Below are 14,171 nucleotides of genomic sequence, written 5' to 3'. Positions count from 1 at the left end.
TGCTGTCCAAAGGTCTGCTGTTTTAGGAAAACAGATGTAATTTTTATCTAGATCTTTATTAATGCTTGATGTATTGAGGAGAGGAATATCAGTTGGTAGAAGACTAGGTAAAAATGGGATACTAAAGTTCTCTTTCTCAAGATGTATTAAAGCGTCTGTGTGTATTCATCGGAGGGATACCCTGTATACAGCCACTGTTATTTTGGAGAGTATTTTACTTTACTATTTGTGCAGGTATGCCTCAGTTTCCCTCCTCCGCTTGAGTTTCTCCTCATAGCCATAAATAGTGCAGAGCATACCTCTTCTTCTGAATTCCTCCAAATCAAATACTTAGTTGAGAGAATTAAGGGCAACATCTAGGATCACTCTGTTATTAGTGGAGAGAGAAAAGCATCTCTGGAAAAAGTTAACCCCATAGCCTAAATGTTTAATGGAAAGTGGCATGAAGTCACACCTGAAGGGGACTTTCTAACTCCATTAACTATAGATACCAGAGCAAGTTCAACAGATTGGGATGGTGAGCAAGCCTGAGCACATGACATATAAGAAGACGCTGAGAGTTCTGGGTTTGCTCAGCCTTAAGAGAATCTGAAAGACCTTGTTGCTGTCTACAGCTACTAAACAGGAAAGTGTAGAGAAGAGAAAGCTAGACTCTTCTCCGAGGTGGTCACTGACAGGACTAGAGGCAATGGACATAAGGTGGGACATAGTAAATTGCTACTAGACTCAGAATTAAAAAAATAATAATAATGTTTTTGCTACGAGGATGACAAACACTGGAGCAAGTTTACAAGAGAGTTTGTGGAATCTCCATCCAGGGAGGCATTCAGAGCTCTCCTGAACAGGGCCCTGAGCCCTCTGTTCCAACTGAACTTTCTTGGAGTGGGGCATTGGACTAGACGACATCCTCTTCCCTAATTTATTCTGTGAATCTATGAATCTCGTACAGATGTGTGTTCATGACACACTGTGGGCCAAGCAGGCTTTCATCTAGTTATGGTCCAAGTCAGTGTTAAGAAACAACAGCAGGTCTAAGAGCACTGGTAAGCTGGAAGAAGGTAAGAGAGAGAATTACTTCTTTTCCCCTCCAGACTGTAGTCTGTAATTTGAAAGAGAAAGGGATCTAAAATAATTTTTGTGAAAGGGGTCCAAAGATGCAAATGTGTGAACTGCAACATGGGAGAGCCCAACAAGAAAATTCCCAGCAGCGCATGAAAATATCAAGCAAAGGGAAAGCCCAAAAGAACCTTAAAGCTCAAAATATATTTTAAGATATCTGAGGGAATCTAATGTCAAGGAACCTTGCAAAACATAGATAACTGTATTTTGAACACAGTCTCTTATGAATGAAGGTGGGTTAAAGGTATCTTAAATGTCTGGAGCTTTCTTTTAAGCAATGCTTACTTAATTGACAGAGCAAGGCTATTCCCTTCCTTCCTTTACCCCATTCAGCCTCTGATAATATTTTCATTTCACCGAATATATCTTGCTGTTCATGGGGGTAAATGAATGTGTAAGGTGTTACAAAATAGCACAAGCAACATCATGTAAGATTTGATAAATAAAACACGTTAGTATACTTTGATCACTTATTATTTGTGTGCGTGTTTTGGGCCTCCAATTCTGAATATTATTTGAGAGAAATAATGAAATCTTATTTTTCTCCTAAACCTTACTTGTTATCTGAAAACTGATTATGCAACAGCAACTGTTTTTCATGTACTGTAAACTTTTTTTATACATATTTAAAACATATCTTAGCTATCTTAAAGTTAGCTATCTATATCTAGCTTGAAATTTAAATAGAGAATTTGCCTAGAATTTAGTTTTTCTTTCTCTGAAATGACAAATCAAGCTCTTCCATAAGAGAAGGGAAATAGTATTTGCTGTTACTTGCATTTCTCCAATGTAATGACAATACTGCGGAGAGTAAAAGAAAGGCAATGTTTTTTCTTTTCTAAGAGGCAAGTATAGACACCAGAAGGAGCTATTGTTCTTGTCGGGGGAGAATGACAACTGTGGATATTAATCTGAACTAAAACATGTGAAAATGCACATTATTCAAAATCTTTTCTAGTCTGCTGAAAGACATGTTGTGAGTGGGATTGATGGAAAGGCAGAGGGTTTATTTTCAAGACAGCCTGAGACCCAACTGATTCAGGGATGACAAGTTCTTTGAAAAGGATTTCATAATTTTCAGCATAATAATGGCATTCATTCTAATATCATAAAGCAAACAAAAAGGTATTGAAATCTTAACCTTTTCTTTCTGTCCTCCTGCCACGCTTTTACTGTGTTCAGTTCAGGAAGTAGGGGAGGTGATTTTCAGTGATTTCAAAAAAATACAGCGGATATTTGGATTCATTTTGAGGGCAAAATGGCAACTCAGACTTTGCTAGATAATGAGAACATAATCAATACAAGTTTGGGGTAAATATCACATTTTATTTTTATGTGAGGTCTCAAAACAGTAGAATGTTTAAATGAAATCTAAAATGGATAAAACCAATAACATTTCAGCTCTCCTTAAATATTATGTGGTATGTGTGGTACTGTGAAAATACAATCATTTTCCACAATCCCACTGACACTTGTAACAAAAATAGCTTTTAAATTTTCAAAACAGCTTTTTAAAATTAAAGGAACTTTCTTATGCTTAGCATTTCTCACAGAATTTTTTTCTTTTTAAAAAATCCCTTCTTTCAGTCAAATTCTAGCTTGCTTTATAAAAGCACAAATTTTGCTTTGATACAGTTCAAATTTAAAATAGAAAAAGAAAAAAAGAGGAAATTGATTTCTTCCCCCTGTTGAAAGTTTACATACAGAATTAACAAAACAAAACATTTCTAGTGCCCGCAGATTTGCTCAGTGACTAGGGAGGTAAAGATGTGAGGAAAAAAAAAAAAAAAAAAAAAAAATATATATTCATTGTTAACAACTGGAAATTAATGAAGTAATAATTTCCTTTGAAATCACAGATCAAATAAGTTAAAATATGGCTTTAAAAGGATGCCCCCTTTTTTAATGGAAAAATGTCAAGCAGAACCAATGGAGAGACTCGGCAATTTGGACATTGGTTAGAGGTTAAGGACTTTTTTTGTAGTCTGTGTGGCCCAGGTTTATCCCCCCCAAGATGCTTGTTTAGCTAGATCTGATTGCCTGGAAACAGGAAATACTCTAGTGACTCAGCTCACCTGAGATTTTTCAGCATCCACTGTTCTCTTAAACATCTAAAGATATACGGTTTCATTCAGATATCTGCAATGTATGTATTATATAGCAACTATATATATATATACACACAAATATTTCACTATTAACTAGTTACTTACACAAACTTTTAATTTCCTTCACATGTATTATAGTGTGACAGTCCGTACCTGTCACGGTATGGCAGTATTTAGAACTTTTCAATACTTTTTTCCTTTTTTTGTAAGCCTTGGCAGAATTAAAATTACATTGAAATTATTTTCTTGAAAGTATCGGTTGTCAGACTCATGGCATAAACCTGATTTCTCACAATAGGTGCTTCAGAAAGGATGGATCTTAACTGATATTAAAACAGACTTAGCATATAATGTAGCCAGAATGTCCAGAACTATCTCAGTCATTCTGGTAAAATCTATGACTGCTCTTCTGTAGCCCACCTGAAGTTTAATTAGAATTCTTGAAATGACTTTCAAAAGATTGTACTTGTCAATGCCTACAGCAAGCATTGAGGTTTCTCTCCACCTCAAATTCTAACACTAAGGAGCTTTTAAGTACTTCGTGTTCCTACCTTGCTCTTTAATTTGACAGTTTTGCTAGATTTTTTGTTTGTTTTTAATATGCTGTAGTCAGCATATTTATTTTGTGTCACTTAGTTTGTGATCAAACATTTCAAAAGATGATATCCACTGTGTAAAATACATGAAGTTCACATTATTAGTCCTTAGATACAAGCTATTTCCAGAGCTTTGGAAGAAAATACAATATACTGTGTAGAATAATACTGAAACAAATTGAATCATCCTAAATGTATAGATTAGTATGTAACATTTTATGTATCCATTAATAATTTTTTTTTTTTTTTAAATATTGCTGTAATGATGAAAACCCAGTCTAAACATGAAAAACTTCACTTACTGCATCAGGCATCAGAATATTTGTATTCCTCCTGGGTTTTTTTCCCCTTCTTTCTTTCTTGGGGGGAAAAATCAGGTATGTTAAATTATAAATTGCAATTGCAGACATCCAACAATTGTACATTTCATTTTACTCTAATTTTTTGTATGTGCACAGTTTTGTAATGTTCCTTACATGTCTTGATAGTAGCAAACTTCAGGGAAATGTTGAAGCTTTCATGTTGGTTCACACATCATTATACTTTTGGGAAAGTCTTTATCCAGTATGATTTTTAAATACTTCAATTCTCAATTTACATTTATCACAACTAGGTAACTGTTTTTTTCCTGTTCCCATAGAACAAATTTTCAGAGCTCATAATGCTACAAAATATGAGAAAAATGCATTCAAAAATATGTGTTCAGAGCATTAAAATGTCAGATTAATTAATCATAATATTTTCTTTACCAATAAGAGAAACTAATTGTTTATTAATTTGAGGTATGTATTTGGAATCATGCTTGGTCTATTTTTCTGAGGGTTTTAAGAATGTTCTGAAGGATAGTAGATAATGACAAATATAAAATGAATACAGTATAGAAAATGATATTACTCTTCAGGGATTTCATACATTTCCCATGAACTACTGAAGGAAAGGGCCAATATTTTCCCTACCCTTCTGATTTTTTCACGTTTAACAGATCAAGTAACAAGTGGTAAGAAAAGTAGGTTTTAAAGCTTTCCTAGATTTGAAGCATCACATTCAAATTTTAAAATTAAAAAAAAAAAAAAAAGAAAGAAAAAGGATCTTATTCAAGTTTTGTGAAAGAACTATAGAAGAACATCATAAGAATGTTAAACAGTATAGTTTGTCTTTGTGAGATCCTCTGAGAAACTAATAGAATACTTGTTCTTGAAGGGTAGGAATGAGCTGGACGTTAGTGAATGAGGCTATTTGCTATTCTCCACAGCACAATTTTAACCACTGAGCTTTCTGACTGCCATCTAGCAATCCCCTGGTGTTTAGGACTCAATGACTTAGAAAGACCAAACAGAGAAATCTGCTTTATCAAGATCACTTGGTTCACACCATGGGATTATCAGATACAGATTTAAAAGTGCAAGAAAGCTAACAACAAAACCGGTTGATTATGATGGGGAACAAAGAATGTAACAGATAATAAATGGAAGCAGAAATATAAATACTGTTTAGGAAAGCTCTCTTTGAGATACACAGTAACTATATACAGTTTTTTAATTCTTCATAAATATTCATCAGCATTGTTCAGAAAGAAATTATTTATTAAAAAAAAAAAGAATAAAGTTACAAATCATCCCCAAAAGACACATTTCAAAGTTACAAGTGTAACAGTCAAATTTCAGTCCTAATAACAGTTATCATTTAGCGTAATTTTTAACAGGAAATTTCAACAAGGTCAGGAATTTTCAATGAATCATTAAAATTTACTGAAATTAATATTTCCTGGTCATACATGTTGACAAATTACCATATCTAAGTGCTTATTCTCTCATTTAAGAGAATATGGAGAGGTTGAAATTATTCATGAAGTAAATTTTGTTGCCTGAAAGAACAGTGATTATATTTTTTCTTAAAAAAATATATCTTTATATATATATTCATTGAAGTCATAGTTTAAAGGATCAAACATAATACCACAATTGTTTTGTATTCTTGGCCTTACTTCTTTAAAAGGTGGATAAACTAAATAGTAGATCTGTTCCCTGTGGTATAATTTGGTTTTTTATTAATATAGTAATGACGGTGTAGAATTTACCACCTTCATTTCTTTGTTTGGACCTAGACATATTGTCATTTGGTGACAGTTACATTTATTTGGGGAGGTTGATATTTAAAATATATTTTAATTCTTACATTCTTCCTCCCATTTTTGTCCTAGGGTGGGTGCGAGTGTACAGTTTTCCTGTGAAGATAATTATGTGCTGCAAGGTTCTAAGAGCATCACTTGTCAGAGAGTGACAGATACACTGGCTGCCTGGAGTGACCACAGGCCAATTTGCAGAGGTAGGTGCTATTCTTTGGAACTTTACCTGAAGTTTGAAAGGGTAATTTATAATTTCTGCTTAGAAATGCAGTGAAATGATGTTCAAAACAAAGCAAAAAAACACGTGTGTGTATATATAATTTATATCATATATATGTTTCTGTGTATATGGTTATATATATCCAAAGATCTTTCTTTAGCTTGAAGCACACAAGCAAAGATGTAGAAACAGTATCAATTTAGGGAGCTAATTTCCTTTTAATAATTTTCATTTCACTTAATCTTCTTTTTGTCATGTTAAACATTTTAAGTAGAACTAGTTAGTTATGTTTAGGTTAAACTTTTCTAATTAAATTCCTAAATAGGAGCTCCTCACAATCATATTTTGTTCCTCATATTATGAGAAGGAGGGGAGGTGGCTGTTTATTTGTTTGTTTGTATGTTTTTCCATTGCAATCTACAGCCTGTAATAAAAGAACAGAAAAATACATAAATGCTGTCAAAGTACGCCAGAACTGAGGTATATAGGAAAAATAAAGAGTATATGTCTATGTACAGAACTTTTCCTTTTTCTCAGTAGAAAAATTAATTTGGGTTGCATATTTGGATTGTACATGTTAATGAAAGTATTAACCCTAGAAATGTACTTGCCTTATGTCCTCCTAGAAACAGACAATCTAGCCAGGACAGGCACTGGAAAACAAGAAAAACTACCACCATTAATTAAAAAGAAAAAAAAAGGAAAAAAGAAAAAAAAAAAAGGAAAAAAGAAATAATACAAATTGTGTGATACACTTTGTTTGTAATTTTGAGGTAGATCAAACAGATACTTGTACTCAGAAAATCTTGTGTAGAATGACAGTTAACAGGGCAGCAAATGATAGGGAGCTGTGGAGGGAAGGATTTGCAACACCGGGGCCTAAGCTTTTGCTTGTTCAAGAATGAGCTAAAGCATAATCTCACTTATATAAAACTCAAACACTTACAAAAAGTTTCATTACCTAGTTTATTTCATAATACCAAAAGAAAAATATTTTTCTCCTGTTCTTAGAATAGATTTTTCAACTTGTATAATCACGTATGTGATATATCTGTAAATTACGCTGTCTTCGTTAAGGAGTGTAAACAGTTGTGTTGGGATGTCCCCAGCTAGCAGCTAAACACCTGCCCAGCCCCTCACTCACTCATGGCCAGTGGGATGGGGGAAAGAACTGGCAGAAAATTTGTGAGTGGACATCAAGACAGTTTAATAAATGAAGCAAAGCTGTGCATGCAACCAAAGCAAAATAAGGATTTTATTCACTGCTTCCAATTAGTGGGCAGATATTTAGCCATGTCCTGGAAAGCAGGGCCTCAGCACAAGTGATGGTTACCTGGGAAGACAAACCTATAACCATGAACGTGCCTCCTTTCCCTGAGTTTTTCTCGCTGACCATGTTGTCACATGGTATGGAATATCCCTTTGGTGAGTTGGCCTCAGCTGTCCTGGCTGTGTACCCTCCCAGCTTCTTGCTCACCCCCAGCCTACTTGCTGTTGGGGCAGTGTGAGAAACAGAGGCGGCCTTGATGTTGTGCAAGTACTACTCAGCAATAGCCAAAACACTGCTGTGTTATCAACACTATTCTAGTTACAAATCTAAACCACAGCAACATACAAGCTGCTATAAAGAAAGCTAACTCCATTCCAGTCAGACCTAATTAAAAAGTCTATAAAGGCAGCTCTTGGATAAATTATTGCAAGATGTAACATGGGTAATATTACAGACACATCTGTGTAAAGACTGGACAATCTAAAACATAGTAAAAAAGAAATAAATAAAAATCATACCTCCTACTCTTTCCAGAGCACCAAAGCAACTGTGATTCATAAGTGTCTCTTGAGCTCAGTGTCTCTGTAGCTTAGTGTATTTAAATGAAAAATCTAAATATACTCTCTCAGTACTTGGTTTCACACTACTGCAGAATAACATGCCCATGCTACTCCACTGTTCACTCTCTTGTTTGGTGGTTTGAGGTTTTTTTCATCTCGTGAATTTATTCTTGTTTGCTAATACATTGCTGAAATGAGCTGAAATAATCTATGCATGGTAAAAGTAATGCTCAGCAGAAAGGGGCTATTTGCTGCTGAATTATCTGTGTGTTATTACTAGTGTTTGCTGTTCCTTCTAATCTATTATCTGCAAATATCTCTATTATGCTTTACTCCCTCCAGTAAACTTCTAACAAAATAGGATAAATTAGTCCTATACTTCCATTAAAACCTCAGTTGGAAAAACAAGTTCCTTTCCTCAAACATACTTCCAAAATTGGAGCTAAAATTTCAGAACAGTCCGAGGGTCAAGTCAGCCAGTCTCTATAAGTAATTTGGTTTTTTCTAAATACAGATTAACATTGTTTAGGCTGAATGGTGTATAATTCTGGTTCAATATTATGATGTTGCACATGCATGTTTGTGGATGGTGGGAAATGAAAGATAAAAGTTTTATTTGTAGTCCATATTATTCCCAATCCCTTTACTGACCTTCAAGATGTCAGTATTCATGGTGCTCATACCAAGCATTTGATGACAAAGTACACAATGCAAAGAACAGCTTATCACATTTTCTAAACGATTATCCACTTAAAGTAGAAAAGCTGATAAGCTACACGCAGCTACTGTGGCCTTAATGACTTCAAGCCTATGAGACTTACTGAAGAAGCTGAACTTTGCACGTACCCCAGAACGGTGACAAGCAGAGTTCAGAATTTATGAAGCTGAGGATTAGTCACAGGAACCATCTTGCTGCTGGCGAGTCCCTTACCTTACTTGCAAGGGGCTGGTGACCCCCTGGGCACCGGGGAGCCGCGGGGTCTCCCTGAGGCGGCAGTGCAGGGCCAGGCCTCAAAGCCAGGGCCCATCCCGCCGCCCCAGGTGGGCAGCAGGGCAGGCCAGGGGCAGCCCCAGCCTCGGGCACCGGGCACCTCCCGGGCGATGGGCCACGGCTGGGCCGAGGCGTCAGAGCCTGCGTAGGGCTCAGGTTCAACAGAGCCTGTGAGCAGGCGTGGCTGTGGTGGAACTGCAGGCAGCTGCTCCTGAGACGTTGCTCAGATAAAGACTAATAGGCCAATCCCGCCCTGAAATAGAGTCCCTGGGTCCACAGGAAGGGAGTGGTGGAAGGCCCCAGCTGAGGCTGGTCGGGGCAGTTTAGGCCTGTTAGTGCCCTCAGGAACTGAACGGCGCTAATAACCTTACAGCAATTCATTCTTGGTTTCTGTAAGTGATATCACAAGGCTATCTAAGAATTTTTGTGCCATGTTTTGCAGTAACTCCATTTCCTAAACAGACCTTTGGGCAGAACTTCAATTATAGCTCTTGCTTGGCTTTTTTTTTTTTTCCCCTTCCTTTTTTTTTTTCTTTCCCTCAAAGTTCAAATAGGAGAAAGCTTGACTGAAAAAAAGATCTGAAAGGGAGATGTTTCCTCGACTTTCTTCTTTGTGGATAGCTAGAGATGGTACAAACTCTATTCAAAAGCTTATTGCTACAAAGTTGTACCTCTGGATTAGTTCCTACTGTAGCAGACCTTATGCAGGATGAATTGAAAACAAATAAATATACATTAATTGTCTGCTAGTTGTGGTGCTGGACGTATGGTGCTTCTACCAGTTACTGGAATGAAAATGTCCTATGAATGTGCTTTTGTTATTCTAGCAATTAAAAGAATATATTTTTCTTGATAAAGCAGCAATATGCTAAGCTTTCTGTATTGCTAGTAGGCAGCATGCAGTGGCATGCTTAAATGTGATTAGTTCTTTTTTTCCATGTTAAGCACAGACAGCTTGTTAATAATTGTCAGTGATGCTTTGGTAGAACTACCTATGTGGATGAGGGAGTTTTTTGGTTTCTACTGAGATTGTTACGGAAGATTTCCATGTGATGTGTCTGAGACTTAAGTGAAATTCATGGAAGTGCCTTAAGACAGCTTCTATCATAAATACAGATAGACATTTTCATGGAAAACTGAGTCCTAGGTGACTCAATCTAGACACAGAGTTATAGTTATTTCTCAAAGTCTAGTCTCTAATATAGTAACAAAGGACCAACTGGTGGTAGCAGATTGTGATGGAAGAATAGAAAATCTGAAACCAGTTTTCCTCTAGTTTCCTTTTCCCCTATCTATACTAGTCACACTTCTATTAATGGAGAAGAGCAGGCTTCCTCCCAGCAAGTTTGTGAGGTAAAGATATGCTCATATTTCATTCTTCAGAATGGAGGCAGCCACAGAGAAAGAAAAAACCTAAAACTTTCCAAAGTACTTTATTCTAATATTCAGAAAAAGAATGACCAAGTTTTTAAGGAATGTAGTCATTCCTCTTGCCCATACTGAAACCTTTAGTAACTGAAGAGTCTAAATTACACCAGAAGTTAATGGAAGTTATACAGATAAGTTCTGAGATTCAGATATTTGAAGATATACAGTATCTACTTAGAAATGGTATGATCTAGACTCTCTATTTTAGCATGTTGCCAAAGTGCTGTAGTACCATAGACCTGACAGTGGAATTTTAAAATGTTCTGAGTTCTATAACTCCGTTTGATGTCACTGAAAATTATATGTCTACGTATTTTTTTAAAATACTTTAAGATACTGAAATATTTTGAGAAGTTTGAATATTTTAGAAAATCTATTCCTAATGCTCTTTGGAAAATAACTTAATTCGTAAAGTAATTTATTTTCAAAATGTTAACTATCCAGAGTTGCTGAATGCGACAGAGGGATTGTGATGGTTTCACAACTGAATCTGTGCTTTACAGAAGTCAGGCTACTGCCTAGAGCCATTTTATATTTTTTTCTTTCTTATTTTATTTCCTCTGGTGTAAAAAGCTAAGACACGACAGAAGTTCAAGTTAAGGTTAAGGATATACTGTTACATAGAGTTAAATAATGGGATACATCTGTTTGTTTCTCCCCAATCATGGAGAAATCATGAAGGAGAGCCCACACTGGCCCTTCTTACATTCATACATAGAAGGCTCTCTCCCTCTACTTGAAGAGGGTAAATCTCTCTCTAAACAGAATATTGATATGATAATTATGAGAAATTAATTTACATAAAGTAAGACTAAAGCAATGTAAATGTTGGGCTGATTAATTGGAAAGTGCTGGTTTCCTTCCTCTGTAAGAAATTTTTCAGGATTGTTTTGATTTGCTCAAACGTCTTCAAAGGCAAATTGTAATAGAATATATCAGCATAATACTTTCATGGCAAGTTGTTATTAATGCTATGGCAATTTTATAATATTTATTTTAAACAGAGCAACTGATCAGAAGCAGTCTGATTTGTTGTTTATTGTTTTAGCGAGAACATGTGGTTCTAATTTACGTGGACCAAGTGGGATTATTACATCACCAAATTATCCAGTTCAATATGAAGACAACGCACACTGCGTGTGGGTCATTACAACAACTGACCCAGAAAAGGTATGTTTTTTCTTTTTGTCTCAAATCAAGCTGTAGAATTTTGGATTTGTCTTAAAATTATTTCATACATATTTGCACGAATGCATGAACACATGCAAGTGTGTATGTTCATTTAAACACCAAAATGACCAGAGTAGAGATGTTCAGAAAATATATCGGGCACTAGAAGAAAAATCTAAATTAGTAATATCTGTGAAAATGTCCACTCAGAGTAATAGGTCTCAATTAAAGTTCCCAAGTTATAAATGCATTTTCTAATGAAATACATGAAATCTTATTCAGAATCACACATTACTAAATGAGCTGATAGTGGATTTTTCGAGTTGTATCTTAATACTTACTTATTGTTGAATCTTAGCATAAAAACCAGACATACATCTAAGTATTTTCTCTGATCTTGTTAGGTATTTTACTATCTACATTATTTCTCTTTTCAATCCACTGTTTTCCAATAATGATTCTAAATATGTAACTATGAATAATTATGCATAAAATAATAGTAATAATTAAGTATTCTTATTATACTGCAGTGTACTGAGATGCATTTTTACTTGTGTTTCTGTAAAATAAATTTATTTCCTCAATAAAGGACAGAGACCCCCTACCAGTAGGAAAAAAAATGAATTAAAAAAAAATCTTTCACTTATATTTTACTTTTCTGTAGCAAAATGCTGAATAAATGAGTTACAGTAAGTTGAAAAATGTACAAGCTATATGTACTCTCATAATTACAAAACATGTATTTCCTATGCAAGTTTTTGGAGACTGTATTCTTGACTTCTTTAATGTAGTTAAGGAAAAAATGTTTATCTCGCCATATATTAATGCAAATGTTTAGCTGCAGAAAAGATCATTTTGCTGCATGCTTTCGTAGCATATTGTTGAGATGAAAACACTGTTTCTTTGCAAAATCAATTGGGTTCACTTTTTCTTAAAGCAGATTCAGTGCCTCAATAAAGGTATGTATTCAGAAAAAGCAGCAAAAGTACAGAACTATCACATTGTAGAACATTTTACTGTAGCGGGACTTCTCTCTGAAGAAAAAGGGCTTTTTTCAGTTCCAAACTGAACTGTTACATTTTATTTAGTATAGCAATTAGAAGTGACTATTTGTCACTGAATGACCTTTGACTTTAAAGTCATTAAATTTTATAGAAAGTATTAAATCACTTTGCATTTTTAAATATGGACAAGCATTAAAAATATGCAATATGTCTGACAGATGCATCTACTCAAACTTATATTCAACAATATGTAGTCTCATTGATTCTGCAAAATGCAGTATATTTTTATAAGAGAAAATTTAAGTGTGCATCAAAAGAAAATCAGTGAAATTACTACTAATAGAAGAGAGTCTTAGCATCTTAATGGTTTATTCGAAACTGTTCCATTAATTTTTCATTTTTATTTTTCTTCCCTTGACCTTTCAAGAATTTTAATTAAGCATTGCTTTTCATATGTATAATAAAATGAAGATAGCAATCTCCTTGCTGATTGCAAGAAAGTTTACCCATAATGATACAAAAATTGGTACCGACTGTTTAGTTTATTATTAAACTGCAGTTTATGATTTCTATGGAGGCTCAGACTTACTTGTGAAAAACACTAAACCTCCGTCTACTACAATAACATGCAAGTTCTGTTCATTCTATACAATATATCTTTCTCAATGGATTTAGGATTTTGGTAGTGCAGAGCTTAATGAGATTGGTGTGGATTAATTTACTACTCTGTTCAGTGGACTCAAAAAGGCACTCTTAAGTAGTATTCTGTGGGCAAGTTGATAGTTCATCAGTCACAAGAATACACTGAAGGCATTGTACACCGACAGGTCAATTCTTTTGTTACGTTCAAAATGAAGAGGTGTGAGTACAAGGCTTGAAGCTTTCACCCAGAAAAAAATCCACACTATTACATCCAGCTGGAAGGTAAATAGATATGCTAACAGACATATTGATAATCACAATGTAAGAAAAAGAGGTGGAACTTTAAGTCTTTCAGTTCTGGACAAGATGGGCAATAGGGAATGAATTGTCTTCTTATTAATCTTGGATTTGTCTAGCAGTGCAACAAAGGAAGATTATTTTCTTAACTTCATGTATCTTGGAAAGACGGGTATTTGCATTAGGACCATGACTATTGTGAATGTGAAGTCTTAAAATCAAACATGGTTAAGGCTTACAGTATCCTCAAGTTGCTTTCACATAAAGTCTACATCATCTTCATCAGTATGTATCAATAAAAATCTGATATTGGGACTTCTATCCCCAAATAACTGAATCTAGAATTAACACATATCCTTTTGGATAATAAAAGGTATGAAGAAAAATGCTTTTACTTTACACACTATCTGACTGAAATGGAACTTTTTTCCTACTTCTTTCTAAAGAACAGTATCTTGCTAGCATTTTGAAACCTATGAACTTTAAAAAATCAATTACAAAAATAATTTTCAGGTTTCCAAAATAATGAATTGATTTTAAGATGTGCTAAAAGTTATACAGATTTTCATCCCTGACTTTTGTTGGAGTTATGAATGACAGAACTCTTGAAAATTGAACTGTGTATTGAAGGTCTGATTTTA

General features: G+C 34.7%; 1 protein-coding gene across 1 annotated transcript in view; it reads left to right on the top strand.

Moving 5' to 3' along the window:
• The window catches only part of CSMD1 (CUB and Sushi multiple domains 1), a 1,239,551-nt gene that overhangs the window by 806,163 nt on the left and 419,217 nt on the right, over positions 1 to 14,171 (top strand). The window contains exons 9-10 of the mRNA XM_030037616.2: positions 6,024 to 6,148; positions 11,466 to 11,587. Coding sequence (XP_029893476.1) covers positions 6,024 to 6,148; positions 11,466 to 11,587 — 247 coding nt within the window. The remainder of the gene's footprint in view (positions 1 to 6,023; positions 6,149 to 11,465; positions 11,588 to 14,171) is intronic.

This window comes from Aquila chrysaetos, chromosome 15 (assembly GCF_900496995.4).
Source record: "Aquila chrysaetos chrysaetos chromosome 15, bAquChr1.4, whole genome shotgun sequence".
NCBI lineage: Eukaryota > Metazoa > Chordata > Aves > Accipitriformes > Accipitridae > Aquila > Aquila chrysaetos.
The sequence above is the reverse complement of the archived record's forward strand: the minus strand, read 5'-3'. Positions and strand labels throughout refer to the sequence as shown.